At 46.1% G+C, this 15,021-nt stretch overlaps 1 protein-coding gene and 1 long non-coding RNA gene across 3 annotated transcripts in view; one reads left to right on the top strand and one right to left on the bottom strand.

The window, feature by feature from the left end:
- The first annotated feature begins 855 nt into the window (after positions 1–855).
- LOC118944558 (uncharacterized) lies at positions 856–7,786 on the top strand. The gene is made up of 3 exons (XR_016492372.1): positions 856–1,332; positions 3,363–3,459; positions 6,494–7,786. It is a non-coding gene; the product is annotated as an uncharacterized LOC118944558 (long non-coding RNA).
- Positions 7,787–8,043: 257 nt separating this feature from the next.
- Positions 8,044–15,021, bottom strand: part of jph3a (junctophilin 3a) — a 28,256-nt gene continuing 21,278 nt past the window's right edge. For both annotated transcript variants that reach the window (XM_090223243.1, XM_090223244.1), the window contains 3 exons: positions 14,725–14,861; positions 11,703–12,979; positions 8,044–10,870 (listed from right to left, as the gene is read on the bottom strand). In XM_090223243.1, the coding sequence (XP_090079369.1) occupies positions 10,790–10,870; positions 11,703–12,979; positions 14,725–14,861 (1,495 nt within the window). In that variant the 3' untranslated portion in view covers positions 8,044–10,789. The remainder of the gene's footprint in view (positions 10,871–11,702; positions 12,980–14,724; positions 14,862–15,021) is intronic.

The following is a 15,021-nucleotide window of genomic DNA, read 5'->3' as shown; positions in this document are numbered from 1 at the left end:
TACATTTGACATTTTCCTTGACCTTTGTTTCGTGTGTGTGTGTGTGTGTGTGTGTGTGTGTATGTGTGTGTGTGTGTGTGTATGTTTGCAAGCGTGTGTATGTGTGTATGTGTGTGTGTGTGTGTGTGTGTGTGTGTGTGTGTGTGTGTGTGTGTGTAGGAACCTGCCGCGTGCCATCGTGATCTCCCTGCCCATGGTGACGGTGGTGTATGTCCTTACTAACCTGGCCTACTTCACCACCATCAGCCCTGAGGAGATGGTGGCTTCAGAGGCCGTGGCAGTGGTGAGACTACGAGCATGATGACCACGAGCACACACACACACACACACACACACACACACACACACACACACACACACACACACACACACACACACACACACACACACACACACACACACACACACACACACAGCTACCCCTAACCCCAAGTAACTGTGACCTGCAGGTGGTAACTTCCACCTGGGCGTCATGGCCTGGATCATCTCTGTGTTTGTGGGACTGTCCTGTTTCGGTTCCGTCAACGGATCTCTCTTCAGCTCCTCCAGGTAACACACACACACACACACACACACACGCTAGCACACACACACACACACACACACACACACACACACACACACACACACACACATACACACACACACACACACACACACACGCTAGCACACACACACACACACATACACACACACACACACACACACACACTAGCACACAAACCAAACACACAGACATATACAGTGCCTTGCAAAATTATTCACCCCCTTGGTGTTTTTCCTATTTTGTTTCATTACAACATGTAATTTAAATGTATTTTTATTTGGATTTCATATAATGGACGTACACAAAATAGTCCAAATTGGTGAATTGAAAAACAAAAAAAACTTGTTACAAAAATGTAAACAAATATGTAAATGGAAAAGTGGTGGTTGCATATGTTTTTCACCCCCTCTGCTGTGAAACCCCTAAATCAGATCTGGTGCAACCAATTACCTTCAGAAGTCACATAATTAGTTAAATAAAGTCCACCTGTCTGCAATCTAAGTGTCACATGATCTGTCACATGATCTCAGTATATATGCACCTGTTCTGAAAGGCCCCAGTCTGCAACACCACGAAGCAAGGGGCAACACGAAGCAAGGGGCACCACCAAGCAAGGGGCACCACGAAGCAAGGGGCTCCACGAAGCAAGGGGCTCCACCAAGCAAGCGGCACCACGAATCAAGGGGCTCCACGAAGCAAGGGGCTCCACGGCGCAAGGGGCTCCACGAAGCACGGGGCACCACGAAGCAAGCGGCATTATGAAGACCAAGGAGCTCTCCAAACAGGTCATGGACAAAGTTGTGGAGAAGTACAGATCAGTGTTGGGTTATAAAAAAATATCTGAAACTTTGAACATCCCACGGAGCACCATTAAATCCATTATTAAATAATGGAAAGAATATGGCACCACAACAAACCTGCCAAGAGAGGGCCGCCCACCAAAACTCACGGACCTGGTTAGGAGGGCATTAATCAGAGAGGCAACAAAGAGACCAAAGATAACCCTGAAGGAGCTGCAAAGCTCCACAACGGAGATTGGAGTATCTGTCCAAAGGGCCACTTTAAGCCGTACACTCAACAGAGCAGGGCTTTACGGAAGAGTGTCCAGAAAAAAGCCATTGCTTCAAGAAAAAATAAGCGAACACGTTTGGTGTTCGCCAAAAGGCATGTGGGAGACTCCCCAAACATATAGAAGAAGGTACTCTGATCAGATGAGACTAAAATTGAGCTTTTTGGCCATCAAGGAAAACACTATGTCTGGCACAAACCCAACACCTCTCATCACCCCAAGAATACAATCCCCACAGTTAAGCAGGGTGGGGGCAGGATAATGCTGTGGGGATGTTTTTCATCGGCAGGGACTGGGAAACTGGTCAGAATTGAAGGAATGATGGATGGCGCTAAATACAGGGAAATTCTTGAGGGAAACCTGTTTCAGTCTTCCAGAGATTTGAAACTGGGACGGAGGTTCACCTTCCAGCAGAACAATGACCCTAAGCATACAGCTAAAGCAACACTTGAGTGGTTTAAGGGGAAACATTTAAATGTATTGGAATGGCCTAGTCAAAGCCCAGACCTCAATCCAATTGAGAATCTGTGGTATGACTTAAAGATTGCTGTACACCAGCGGAACCCATCCAACTTGAAGGAACTGGAGCAGTTTTGCCTTGAAGAATGGGCAAAAATCCCAGTGTAAATCAAATGATACAACCCCCCCCCCCAATTTTTTTACATTTTTAATTCCAGATTGTAAGGCAACAAAATAGGAAAAATTCCAAGGGGGGGTGAATACTTTCGCAAGACACTGTATATGCACACACACACCTCGCAGCCCACTCACCTCACAATATAACCTTCTAGAGTCAATACACACAGGTCAACTTACATGCAGTTACTGGGCACCTGTCTGGGTTGGCGCCCCCCCCCCCCCCCCCCCCCCCCTTGGGTTGTGCCGTGGCGGAGGTCTTTGTGGGCTACACTCAGCCTTGTCTCAGGATGGTAAGTTGGTGGTTGAAGATATCCCTCTAGTGGTGTGGGGGCTGTGCTTTGGCAAAGTGGGTGGGGTTATATCCTTCCTGTTTGGCCCTGACCGGGGGTGTCCTCGGATGGGGCCACAGTGTCTCCTGACCCCTCCTGTCTCAGCCTCCAGTATTTATGCTGCAGTAGTTTGTGTCGGGGGGCTAGGGTCAGTTTGTTATCTGGAGTACTTCTCCTGTCCTATTCGGTGTCCTGTGTGAATCTAAGTGTGCGTTCTCTAATTCTCTCTTTCTCTCTTTCTCTCTCTCGGAGACCTGAGCCCTAGGACCATGCCCCAGGACTACCTGACATGATGACTCCTTGCTGTCCCCAGTCCACCTGGCCGTGCTGCTGCTCCAGTTTCAACTGACCTGAGCCCTAGGACCATGCCCCAGGACTACCTGACATGACTCCTTGCTGTCCCCAGTCCACCTGACCGTGCTGCTGCTCCAGTTTCAACTGTTCTGCCTTATTATTATTCGACCATGCTGGTCATTTATGAACATTTGAACATCTTGGCCATGTTCTGTTATAATCTCCACCCGGCACAGCCAGAAGAGGACTTGCCACCCCATATAGCCTGGTTCCTCTCTAGATTTCTTCCTAGGTTTTGGCCTTTCTAAGGAGTTTTTCCTAGCCACCGTGCTTCTACACCTGCATTGCTTGCTGTTTGGGGTTTTAGACTGGGTTTCTGTACAGCACTTTGAGATATCAGCTGATGTACGAAGGGCTATATAAATACATTTGATTTGATTTGACCTGTTTGTAATAGACTTCTCTCCATCTTTCTTTCTGTCAGGTTGTTTTTGGTCGGGTCACGAGAAGGTCACCTGCCCATTCTGTTGTCCATGATCCACCCGATCCTGCTCACACCTCAACCTTCACTCATCTTCACCGTGAGTCCTGTCATTATCATTCAGTTGTTCATGATCTACCTGATCCTGCTCACCCCTCAGCCTTCACTCATCTTCACCGTGAGTCCTGTCATTATCATTCTGTTGTCCATGACCCACCTGATCCTGCTCACCACTCAACCTTCACTCATCTTCACCGTGAGTCCTGTCATTATCATTCTGTTGTCCATGACCCACCTGATCCTGCTCACCACTCAACCTTCACTCATCTTTACCGTGAGTCCTGTCATTATCATTCTGTTGTCCATGACCCACCTGATCCTGCTCACCCCTCAGCCTTCACTCATCTTCACCGTGAGTCCTGTCATTATCATTCAGTTGTTCATGATCTACCTGATCCTGCTCACCCCTCAGCCTTCACTCATCTTCACCGTGAGTCCTGTCATTATCATTCTGTTGTCCATGACCCACCTGATCCTGCTCACCACTCAACCTTCACTCATCTTCACCGTGAGTCCTGTCATTATCATTCTGTTGTCCATGACCCACCTGATCCTGCTCACCACTCAACCTTCACTCATCTTCACCGTGAGTCCTGTCATTATCATTCTGTTGTCCATGACCCACCTGATCCTGCTCACCCCTCAGCCTTCACTCATCTTCACCGTGAGTCCTGTCATTATCATTCTGTTGTCCATGACCCACCTGAGCCTGCTCACCCCTCAGCCTTCACTCATCTTCACCGTGAGTCCTGTCATTATCATTCTGTTGTCCATGACCCACCTGATCCTGCTCACCCCTCAGCCTTCACTCATCTTCACCGTGAGTCCTGTCATTGTCAACAAAGTTACACCTTCAGTATGAATATTTATTTAACCTCTCAATTGTTTGACTCCTGTTTGTATCAGATTTTGACTCCTGTTGTGTGTATCATTGTTTGACTCAGAACATAGTGACGGTGCTGTATGTTGTCTCTCTCTCAGTACATAGTGACGGTGCTGTATGTTGTTTCTCTCTCAGTGCATAGTGACGGTGCTGTATGTTGTCTCTCTCTCTCAGTGCATAGTGACGGTGCTGTATGTTGTCTCTCTCTCTCAGTGCATAGTGATGGTGCTGTATGTTGTCTCTCTCTCTCAGTACATAGTGACGGTGCTGTATGTTGTCTCTCTCTCAGTACATAGTGATGGTGCTGTATGTTGTCTCTCTCTCAGTACATAGTGACGGTGCTATATGTTGTCTCTCTCTCAGTACATAGTGATGGTGCTGTATGTTGTCTCTCTCTCTCAGTACATAGTGACGGTGCTGTATGTTCTCTCTCAGTACATAGTAATGGTGCTGTATGTTGTCTCTCTCTCTCAGTACATAGTGACGGTGCTGTATGTTGTCTCTCTCTCAGTACATAGTGACGGTGCTGTATGTTCTCTCTCAGTACATAGTGATGGTGCTGTATGTTGTCTCTCTCTCAGTGCATAGTGACGGTGCTGTATGTTGTCTCTCTCTCTCAGTACATAGTGACGGTGCTGTATGTTGTCTCTCTCTCAGTACATAGTAATGGTGCTGTATGTTGTCTCTCTCTCAGTACATAGTGACGGTGCTGTATGTTGTCTCTCTCTCAGTACATAGTGATGGTGCTGTATGTTGTCTCTCTCTCTCAGTACATAGTGATGGTGCTGTATGTTGTCTCTCTCTCAGTACATAGTGATGGTGCTGTATGTTGTCTCTCTCTCAGTACATAGTGATGGTGCTGTATGTTGTCTCTCTCTCAGTACATAGTGATGGTGCTGTATGTTGTCTCTCTCTCAGTACATAGTGATGGTGCTGTATGTTGTCTCTCTCTCAGTACATAGTGATGGTGCTGTATGTTGTCTCTCTCTCAGTACATAGTGACGGTGCTGTATGTTGTCTCTCTCAGTACATAGTGACGGTGCTGTATGTTGTCTCTCTCTCTCAGTACATAGTGACGGTGCTGTATGTTGTCTCTCTCTCAGTACATAGTGACGGTGCTGTATGTTGTCTCTCTCTCAGTACATAGTGATGGTGCTGTATGTTGTCTCTCTCTCAGTACATAGTGACGGTGCTGTATGTTGTCTCTCTCTGTGCATAGTGACGGTGCTGTATGTTGTCTCTCTCTCAGTGCATAGTGACGTTGCTGCATGTTGTCTCTCTCTCTCAGTACCGCTACTACTACTAGTACTACTGCTACTGCTGCTACTACTAGTACTACTGCTACTGCTGCTACTACTACTAGTACTACTTGTACTGCTGCTACTACTACTAGTACTACGTGTACTACTAGTACTACTTGTTCTACTAGTACTGCTACTACTACTACTACTACTGCTGCTAGTACTAGTACTACTGCTAGTACTAGTGCTACTGCTACTGATACTACTACTAGTACTACTACTACTACTACTACTACTACTAGTAGTGCTACTACTACTACTGCTACTACTACTACTAGTACTTCTATTGGTACTGCTACTACTAGTACTACTAGTACTGCTACTACTAGTACTACTAGTACTGCTAGTACTAGTGCTACTGCTACTGATACTACTACTAGTACTACTACTACTAGTAGTGCTACTACTACTACTGCTACTACTACTACTAGTACTTCTATTGATACTACTACTAGTACTGCTGCTACTACTACTAGTACTGATACTACTAGTACTACTAGTACTGCTACTACTAGTACTACTAGTACTGCTACTACTAGTACTACTAGTACTGCTACTACTAGTACTACTAGTACTGCTACTACTAGTACTACTAGTACTGCTACTACTAGTACTGCTACTACTACTAGTACTGCTACTAGTTCTACTACTACTAGTACTACTACTGCTGATGATGAAAGGGTGTACTAGTAGAGATGGGTTACTAGTACTACTAGTACTGATACTGCTGATGATGAAAGGGTGTACTAGTAGAGATGGGTTTCTAGTACTACTAGTACTGATACTGCTGATGATGAAAGGGTGTACTAGTAGAGATGGGTTTCTAGTACTACTAGTACTGATACTGCTGATGATGAAAGGGTGTACTAGTAGAGATGGGTTTCTTGCAGGCTTGTTGACCGTGTTCTGTCAGAAGCTGCTGAACGTGGTTCCTCAGGACTCATGAACTCATCCTTTTTCTCCACTGCAACCCAAGCCGCTGTATCACCACTGAAGCAGTGCTGGACGGTCAATGTGTGTTCATCTCAGGCTGATCACTCTGAATACTCTATGACCTCTGATCCCTAACCTTTGACCCCTAACCAGTGGGGTATATAGGGAGAGGGGGGGGACCAACTAGTAAGTAGAGGCCTAACAATCTGGTTGTTTACACAGAACCCACCTTGCTGCCTGTTCTCTGCATTTTCAAACTGTCTTTTCAGTATTTTGGTCTGTTGTTTATATTTCTTCCCATATTTAAATAGCACTTACGTAGGCTGTTGTGTTTTTCTTATTTTGAGAGAGTGTCTTTAGATGTTAACCTGGGAAGTTCTAGAGGAGTACTAAGCAGGGTTGGGCTCAATTTCAATTCCATTCAGAAAGTAAACCATTTTCCTCATTGAAATGCATTGAAGAGAATATTAATTTCATTGTACTTCCTGAATTTAAATGGAATTGACCCCGACCCGGATACTGTTCCCCGGGCGCCGAAGACGTGGATGTGGGTTAAGGCAGCCCCCCCCCCCCCCCCCCCCACCTCTGATTCAGAGGCGTTGGGTTAAATGTGGAAGATGCCATTTCAGTTGAATACATTCAGTTGGACAACTGACTAGGTATCCCCCCCCCCCCTTCCCCGCACCTCTCTGATTCAGAGGGGTTGGGTTAAATAAGGAAGACACATTTCAGTTGACTACATTCAGTTGAACAACTGACTAGGTATCCCCCCCCCCCTTCCCTTTCCCTTACATAACTGGTTGTATGAAGGCATGATATTTGGTCCTGAAGAAGTTTGTTCTTTAGGAAGTGCACATCTCGGGAAGGTAAAATAGTGACTAGAATTCAGAATTAGAAGTCAGAGCTCTAGAGTCCCCAGGCTCCATTCCTACAGAGAGAGAGAGAGAGAGAACGCCGGCTGGAGGACGAGATGACCTATTGAACTAGTTATCTAATGTTATCATCGGGTTGTTACTGTCTGTATTCTACTGACAGAGATATTCCTGAAGCTTTCTTGACACTTCCTGTGCCTTGTCTTGTTATTTATTTTTTAATTGTTTAAATACTCTGTTTGCTCTGAATGTTTTCAAACTCTTATTTTTATATGAAATACCCAAGACATTGTTCTAAGTGTCCTTCCTGTGCTGCACTTTAAATGTGAATTTTTGGTTTTATAAATAAAGTTTTTGAAACAGCCAATGATGACAGGAGTGAAGAGTTGACTGGGGTTTTGAAGGTTGTTTTGTTGAGTGCTGGCTGACTGTTGTTACACTCTGGTTGTATTGACAGAAACACACTGCAGAAAGACAAGTCACTACAGTCAGCCTGTCGTTACTATACATTCAGACACTAGGAAAAGGATTTTAACATCTGAAATCCAGTCCACTGTACGTTGTGTGTGTGTGTGTCTGAGGCTATGTGGAGGAGAGCAGCAGTAATCAACACCGACACACACACACACACACACACAGTCATTTCAAACATTTTCATTATTTTTCTCCACATGTCATAAACCAAAAAGCGTAAGAAAAGAGCATGCTTGGGCATGCAATGATGTCACAACATGATGTCACAACATGATGTCACAACATGATGTCACCCGGTGCCAGGTATAAAAAGGCGGAACAGATTTTTTTTTTGTTTTAAGCTCATTCATAAAACTCTGGATCGACATTTTGAAAATCCACAAGAGTTTTTTTATTTTATTTTTTAAAGCTAGCGTTTTTTTTAAATTTTATTTGCCACCGATGATGGTCTCAGCCTCAGCGTCAGCCACCTGTAGCTGGATAAAAACACTAGGAGAGCCGGAGAGAGAGAGAGAGACTCACAAACTGACGGACACCAGATTGAGCAGGCTAAACAAACATGCTGAAAAACATCTCATGGGGGCCCCCCCAGCATGTCTGGAAGTGACACTGAAGGAGAACACATCCAGGCTTGTATATTCCCAAATAGCACCCTATTCACTACATACCATGCACCATTCTGGACCAGGGCCCACGCATACCTGTTCTCCCAAAGCGGTGCACTAGCTATATAGGAAATAGTGTTCCATTTGGGACTTTGGACTAGTCTGGAAGAGACCCAGTTCTCCCTGTGGACTGTTCTGGAAGAGACCCAGTTCTCCCTGTGGACTGTTCTGGAAGAAGGCCGACAGGGAGAGAGACTAAACGGTGCATGCCACTTCAGGCGGGGTCAACCTTTCACCATTCTGAAGGTCACCCCCCCCCCCCCCCCCTCTCCCTCCCCCTTCCCAGCCTGCATTTCCCACGAGGGGTGTTTCATCAAGTGAATCATTACATTAATACAAAATAAATAAATACGAGGCACTCAGCATTCTCTCTGTCTGGCAAAATGCTCAAAAGTAACAAACATTTGAATAATAATGATATATATATATATATATATAGAAACAGTGTTATAACGTAACAGTCTCAACGCTGCACACAGGGGCAAGCCTGAATTCTCCCACCTCCATAGTCCTGTGTGTGTGTGTGTGTGTGTGTGTGTAGTGTGGACACTACGTGTGTTTTGTTGCGTAAGTGATAGGGTTGAGATCATTCATGAATGATTCATGAATTTAAAAAAAAAAAAAAAAAAAACTCATAGAAAAGTGTGTTTTTTTTTATTCAATTCATGAATCGAATTTGAAATCTTAAAAAATGTCCGTTTCCTGATTCGACTGAATGTGAAACGGCGTTGATCCCAACTCTCGGTTCGTAGTTGCAGTGAAGTGAATCAGAAGAATGGATATCTAGGAGGGTTTGTGGACAGTGAAGTGAATCAGAAGAATGGAAATCTAGGAGGGTTTGTGGACAAATTAAGAACAACAGATGGAAAAGACACAGGGATAGAAAGATGCTATTTAAATGCAATGGCTGTGTGTGTGTGTGTGTGTGTGTGTGTGTATGACTGTGTATGTGTATGACTGTGTGTGTGTGTGTGACTGTGTGTGTGTGTATGACTGCGTGTGTGTGTGTATGACTGTGTGTGTGTGTGTGTGTGTGTGTGTGTGTGTGTATGACTGCGTGTGTGTGTGTATGACTGCGTGTGTGTGTGTGTATGACTGTGTGACTGTATGTGTGTAAGAGTGAGTATGTGTGTGTGAGAGAGTGTGTGTGTGTGTATGTGTGAGAGAGAGAGTGTGTGTGTATGTGTGAGAGAGAGAGTGTGTGTGTGTATGTGTGAGAGAGAGAGTGTGTGTGTGTATGTGTGAGAGAGAGAGAGAGAGAGAGAGAGTGTGTGTGTGTGTGTGTGTGTGTGAGGGAGAGTGTGTGTGTGTGTGTGTGAGTGAGAGTGTGTGTGTGTGTGTGTGAGTGAGAGTGTGTGTGTGTGTGTGTGTGTGTGTGTGTGTTATGGTGAACAGGAAAATAAACATGGCGGAGCCCTTTAACATGGATCTACTCTTGCAGCATAGTTTGGTAGCATAGATCAGGACTACGTCCCTAATGGCACCTTATACCCTCTATCATGCACTATGTTTAACCGTAGCCCCCATAGAGCTCTGGTCAAAAGCAGTACACTATATAGGGAATAGGGTGCCATTCGAGAGGCACCCCAGCGGTTGGTGGATGAGGCCATAGGGTATAGGGTTAGGGGCTAAGGTGGGTGAAGAAGAAGAAGTGTGATCACCATGGGCTAGCATGTCATATTGTTAAGTGGGATACAGTGTAGGACAGAGGGTGCTTGTACACTAGTCTTGGATGGATGGGCCCAGTGGACATAGTCTGTGCCCTGTGTATCCTGTCCTCCATACAGCAGGTGCCCTACTAACAAAACCCCACCACATTGCATCATCACCATCTCAAAGCTCCATTCCTTTCCACAGTCGTAATGTCAAAATACCTTTCCACGTGGTTGCAAGCACAACAAAAAAAAGGCAATTAATTAAAAAAATTAAATAAAATAAAAAAATGTGTAGTGTTTTTTAGAAACTCAAGGCAGATAAATCCGTTGAATTATATACCTTAACTGAGTCTGTGACATGAGATGAGATAAACATCAAAGGGCTGGAGGAGGGAACAGCAGGAGGTTAACGACAATAGAAACACCATGCTGTCGATGTCCGTCGCCACTCCTCCGCTCCTCCCACGCTGCAGGCTCCACGTGGCTGGGCAGAGTCACGTCTGGATCAATAATAACTTATGTAATATATAAGTCATCATCATCATCATCATCATCATAATAAGACTTAGTAGATCATAGAAGGAAGGTTAAATAAAGAAATGGATGAAGAGGAGGGCTACTCCAATGTTGAGTAAAATAACCATGACAACCAGGACTGAGCTGGAGCCCTGGGAGAGACGGGAGAAGAGAGGAGGGAGAGAGAGACGGGAGGAGAGAGAGACAGGAGGAGAGAGGAGAGAGAGAGAGAGACAGGAGGAGAGAGAGAGACAGGAGGAGAGAGAAGAGACAGGAGGAGAGAGAGAGAGAGAGAGAGAGAGAGAGAGAGAGGAGAAGAGAAGAGAAGAGAAGAGAGAGGAGTGAGAGAGACAGGAGGAGAGAGAGGAGAGAGAGAGACAGGAGGAGAGAGAAGAGAGAGAGAGACAGGAGGAGAGAGAAGAGAGAGAGAAGAGAGAAGAGGAGAGAGAAGAGAGAGGAGGAGAGAGAGACAGGAGGAGAGAGAGAGACAGGAGGAGAGAGAGAAACAGGAGTAGAGAGGAGAGAGAGAGAGAGAAACAGGAGGAGAGAGGAGAGAGAAAGGAGAAGAGAGGAGAGAGAGACAGGAGGAGAGAGGAGAGAGAGACAGAAGGAGAGAGGAGAGAGAGACAGGAGGAGAGAGGAGAGGGGAGAGGAGGAGAGAGGAGAGGGGAAAGGAGAGAGAGACAGGAGGAGAGAGGAGAGAGAGAGAGAGAGGAGAAGAGAAGAGAGAGGAGAGAGAGAGACAGACAGGAGGAGAGAGAGACAGGAGAAGAGAGGAGAGAGGAGAGAGAGAGACAGGAGGAGAGAGAGAGAGATGGGAGGAGAGAGGAGAGAGACGGGAGGAGAGAGGAGAGAGACGGGAGGAGAGAGAAGAGAGAGAAAGTGTTAATTCTCAGACTTCATTCTACAGTTAAGAGTATAGTATTAGTATTTAAAACCTGAGTTCCAGTTTACAGATCTATCTGATACCAATAAATCACTCACTGAGTTTGATTTGAGGGTGTGGTGCTCCCCATCCTGCTCCAAGGTGATTGGCTGAGACTTGAGAGGCGGGGAGAGAGTGAGGTCCCTGTGCAGGGGCCACTCCTCCTGCTCCGCCCCCACATTCAGAGTGTCCAGCATCTGTACGGAGTCCATGGAGCCCTCCTTGACCGGCCGCAGGCCCCGCGGGCGCAGCCTGCTTTTGGGGCAATGGCCAGGGGACATCTGGGTAGTGGAGTCCAGGGGCTGGAACCTCATGTCTACTGTGTAGTCTCCCAGCCTGTCCTCCTCTTCCTCTCGGTCCATGAGGCGAGAGTGGGCAGGGCTCCACTGCAGGGCGCCTTCGTCAGTCCAGCCCTCTGCGGGGCTGTCGAGCCCGGGGTCGGGCAAGGCATGCTTGCTAAGCTTGTGATTGGATGAGATGTGCTGCTGCTTGGAATGGTGGTTGGAGTACACATGCTCTCGGGGGTCGTTGTGATTGGCTGAGGAGACATTGTCCTTTGGGATGTGATTGGAGCAGGTATAATCTTGGCACGACTTGTGATTGGAAGAAGCATGCTCAGAAGTCTTGTGATTGGACAGGTTATGCTCCAAGGCTTTGTGATTGGATGAAATGTGCACCTGCTGCTTGTAATTGGAAGAGGCATTCTCACAGGCCCTGTGATTGGTGGAGGAGGAGGAATGATCCCATGTTTTGTGATTGGACTGCATGTACTCCCTCGACTTGTGATTGGATGAGGTGTGCTTTGAGGGCTTCTGGTTGTACGAGGAGGAGTGCTCCCACGACCTATAGGAAGAGGAAGTGTGCTCCCGGGACTTGTGGTTAGTCGAGGCCTTCTCCCTCGGTTTGTGGTTGGACGGGGCCTGCTGGTGGCCGTTGACCTGTCCCTCCTGCTCCTCCAGTAGAGACGGGGTGGTGGATTGGCTGCTGTGAACCCCCCGGTCTGGATACATGTCCTCTGTCCAGTTGTTAGCTCCTCCCCTCTGGAGATCCATGCCCCGCCCCTCCACAAGCACCTGTATCTCTGCTCCTCCTCCCTGGTCGTCCACAGCGCTCTGCCGCATGAAGCAGGCGTTTCTGGGACGGTGAGAGTGGCCTTGTTTAGAGGTCGGCGGGCTTCGGGGGGGCGAGGGGGGGACGCTCAGTACTGGGCTGAGGTCAGGCGTTATCAAGGGAGGCGTGGTGTCCGGGGTGCACAGTTCAGGACTGTCAGTTCCCGTGGAAATGATCTCGTGGTCTTTGTTGTCCTGGTGCTTATTGGGCCGCTGGCACTCCAGACCTGACAGACAGGCAGACAGACAGGCAGAAAGGCAGACAGGCGGGAAGAGACGAAACACAATGAAAGAGGGGATTTGGCAGAGATCCACCAGACATACAGTACAGTCAAAAGTTTGAACACACCTACTCATTCAAGGGTTTTTCTATATTTGTACTATTTTCTACATTGTAGAATAATAGTGAAGACATCAGAACTACGAAATAACACATATGGAATCATGTAGTAACCAAAAATGGTTAAACAAATCTAAATATATTTTAGATTTCAGATTCTTCAAAGTATCCACCCTTTGCCTTGACGACATCTTTGCACACTCTTGGCATTCTCTCAACCATGAGGTTGTCACCTGGAATGCATTTTCAATTAAACGGTTTGCCTTGTTAAAAGTTAGTTTGTGGAATTTCTTTCCTTTAAATGCGTTTGAGCCAATCAGTTGTGTTGTGACATGGTATAGGGTGACATACAGAAGATTGCCCTATTTGATAAAAGACCAAGTCCATATTATGGCAAGAACAGCTCAAATAAGCAAAGAGAAATGACAGTCCCCCATTGCTTTAAGACATGAAAGTGCTGTCACAAAAACCATCACGTGCTGTGATGAAACTGGCTCTCATGAGGACCGCCACAGAAATGGAAGACCCAGAGTTACCTCTGCTGCAGAGGATCAGTTCATTAGAGTTACCAGCCTCAGATTGCAGCCCAAATAAATGCTTCACAGAGTTCAAGTAACAGACACATCTCAACATCAACTGTTCAGAGGAGACTGTGAGAATCAGGTCTTCACGGTCGGATTGCTGCAAAGAAACCACTACTAAAGGACACCAATGAGAAGAAGAGACTTGCTAGGGCCAAGAAACACGAGCAATGGACATTAGACCTGTGGAAATCTGTCCAATGGTCTGATGAGTCAAAATTTGAGATTTTTGGTTCCAACCACTGTGTCTTTGTGAGACGCAGAGTAGGTGAACGGATGATCTCCGAATGTGTGGTTCCCACCATGAAGCATGGAGGAGGTGGTATGTTGATGTGGGGGTGCTTTGCTGGTGACACTGTTTGTGATTTATTTAGAATTCAAGGCACACTTAACCAGCATCACAGCATTCTGCAGCAAAACGCCATCCAGTCTGGTTTGCGCTTAGTGGGACTATCATTTGTTTTTCAACAGGACAATGACCCCACACACCTCCAGAGAATGCTAAGAGTGTGCAAAACTGTCCTCAAGGCAAAGGGTGGCTACTTTGAAGAATCTAAAATCTAAAATATATTTAACACTTTTTTGGTTACTACATGTGTGTTATGTCAGTGTGGATGTCTTGACTATTATTCTACAATGTAGAAAATAGTTTTAAAAAATAAAAAAAAATCCTAGAATGAGTAGGTGTTGTTAAATATTTGACTGGTATTGTACATCAGGATTACACAGCTAGATTACTGTGTTAATTCAAGTAACACAGGTAATATTACACAGTACAGTACACCCTGTACTGTGTTAACTCAGGTAAGAGGACAAAATAATGAGACTTAGAATTTGGGTACACTACTGACTGAATCCAACCCAGATTGTCTGTAAAGGAAGTTTCAATAAAGTTTCTTCAAATTCTACAACAATTTGAATGATTTTTCTCTGCCTGGTTGGGCACGTGTACAGTAGAGAGAGAGAGAGAGAGAGAGAGAAAGAGAGAGACAGAGACAGAGATATTAAAATGCTTGATGTAGCCGAGTCAATTTCTCTGTGATTGACTCACCGTTTGATTCACCGTTTCCATGGATATGGAATGACGGCGAGAGTTCCTTGGCAGCGACCCTGGCCATCCGACATTCCTCGCTAGCCTTCAGGGCCACACCTTCAGCTGCATCCGCCTTTCCCCTCGCGTGGCTCATCCTGAGAGACAGAGAGACAGAGAGAGACAGAGAGAGAGAGAGAGACACAGAGAGAAAGAAACAGAGAAAGAGAAAGTGAGAGGCAGAGACAGAGACAGAGATTGACAGAGAGAGACAGAGAGAGACACATAGAGACACAGAGAGAAAGAAACAGAGAAAGA

Source organism: Oncorhynchus mykiss, chromosome 26, assembly GCF_057628025.1.
Source record: "Oncorhynchus mykiss isolate SJ-2025 chromosome 26, ASM5762802v1, whole genome shotgun sequence".
Lineage (NCBI taxonomy): Eukaryota > Metazoa > Chordata > Actinopteri > Salmoniformes > Salmonidae > Oncorhynchus > Oncorhynchus mykiss.
This window is presented reverse-complemented; position numbering and strand designations above follow the sequence as displayed.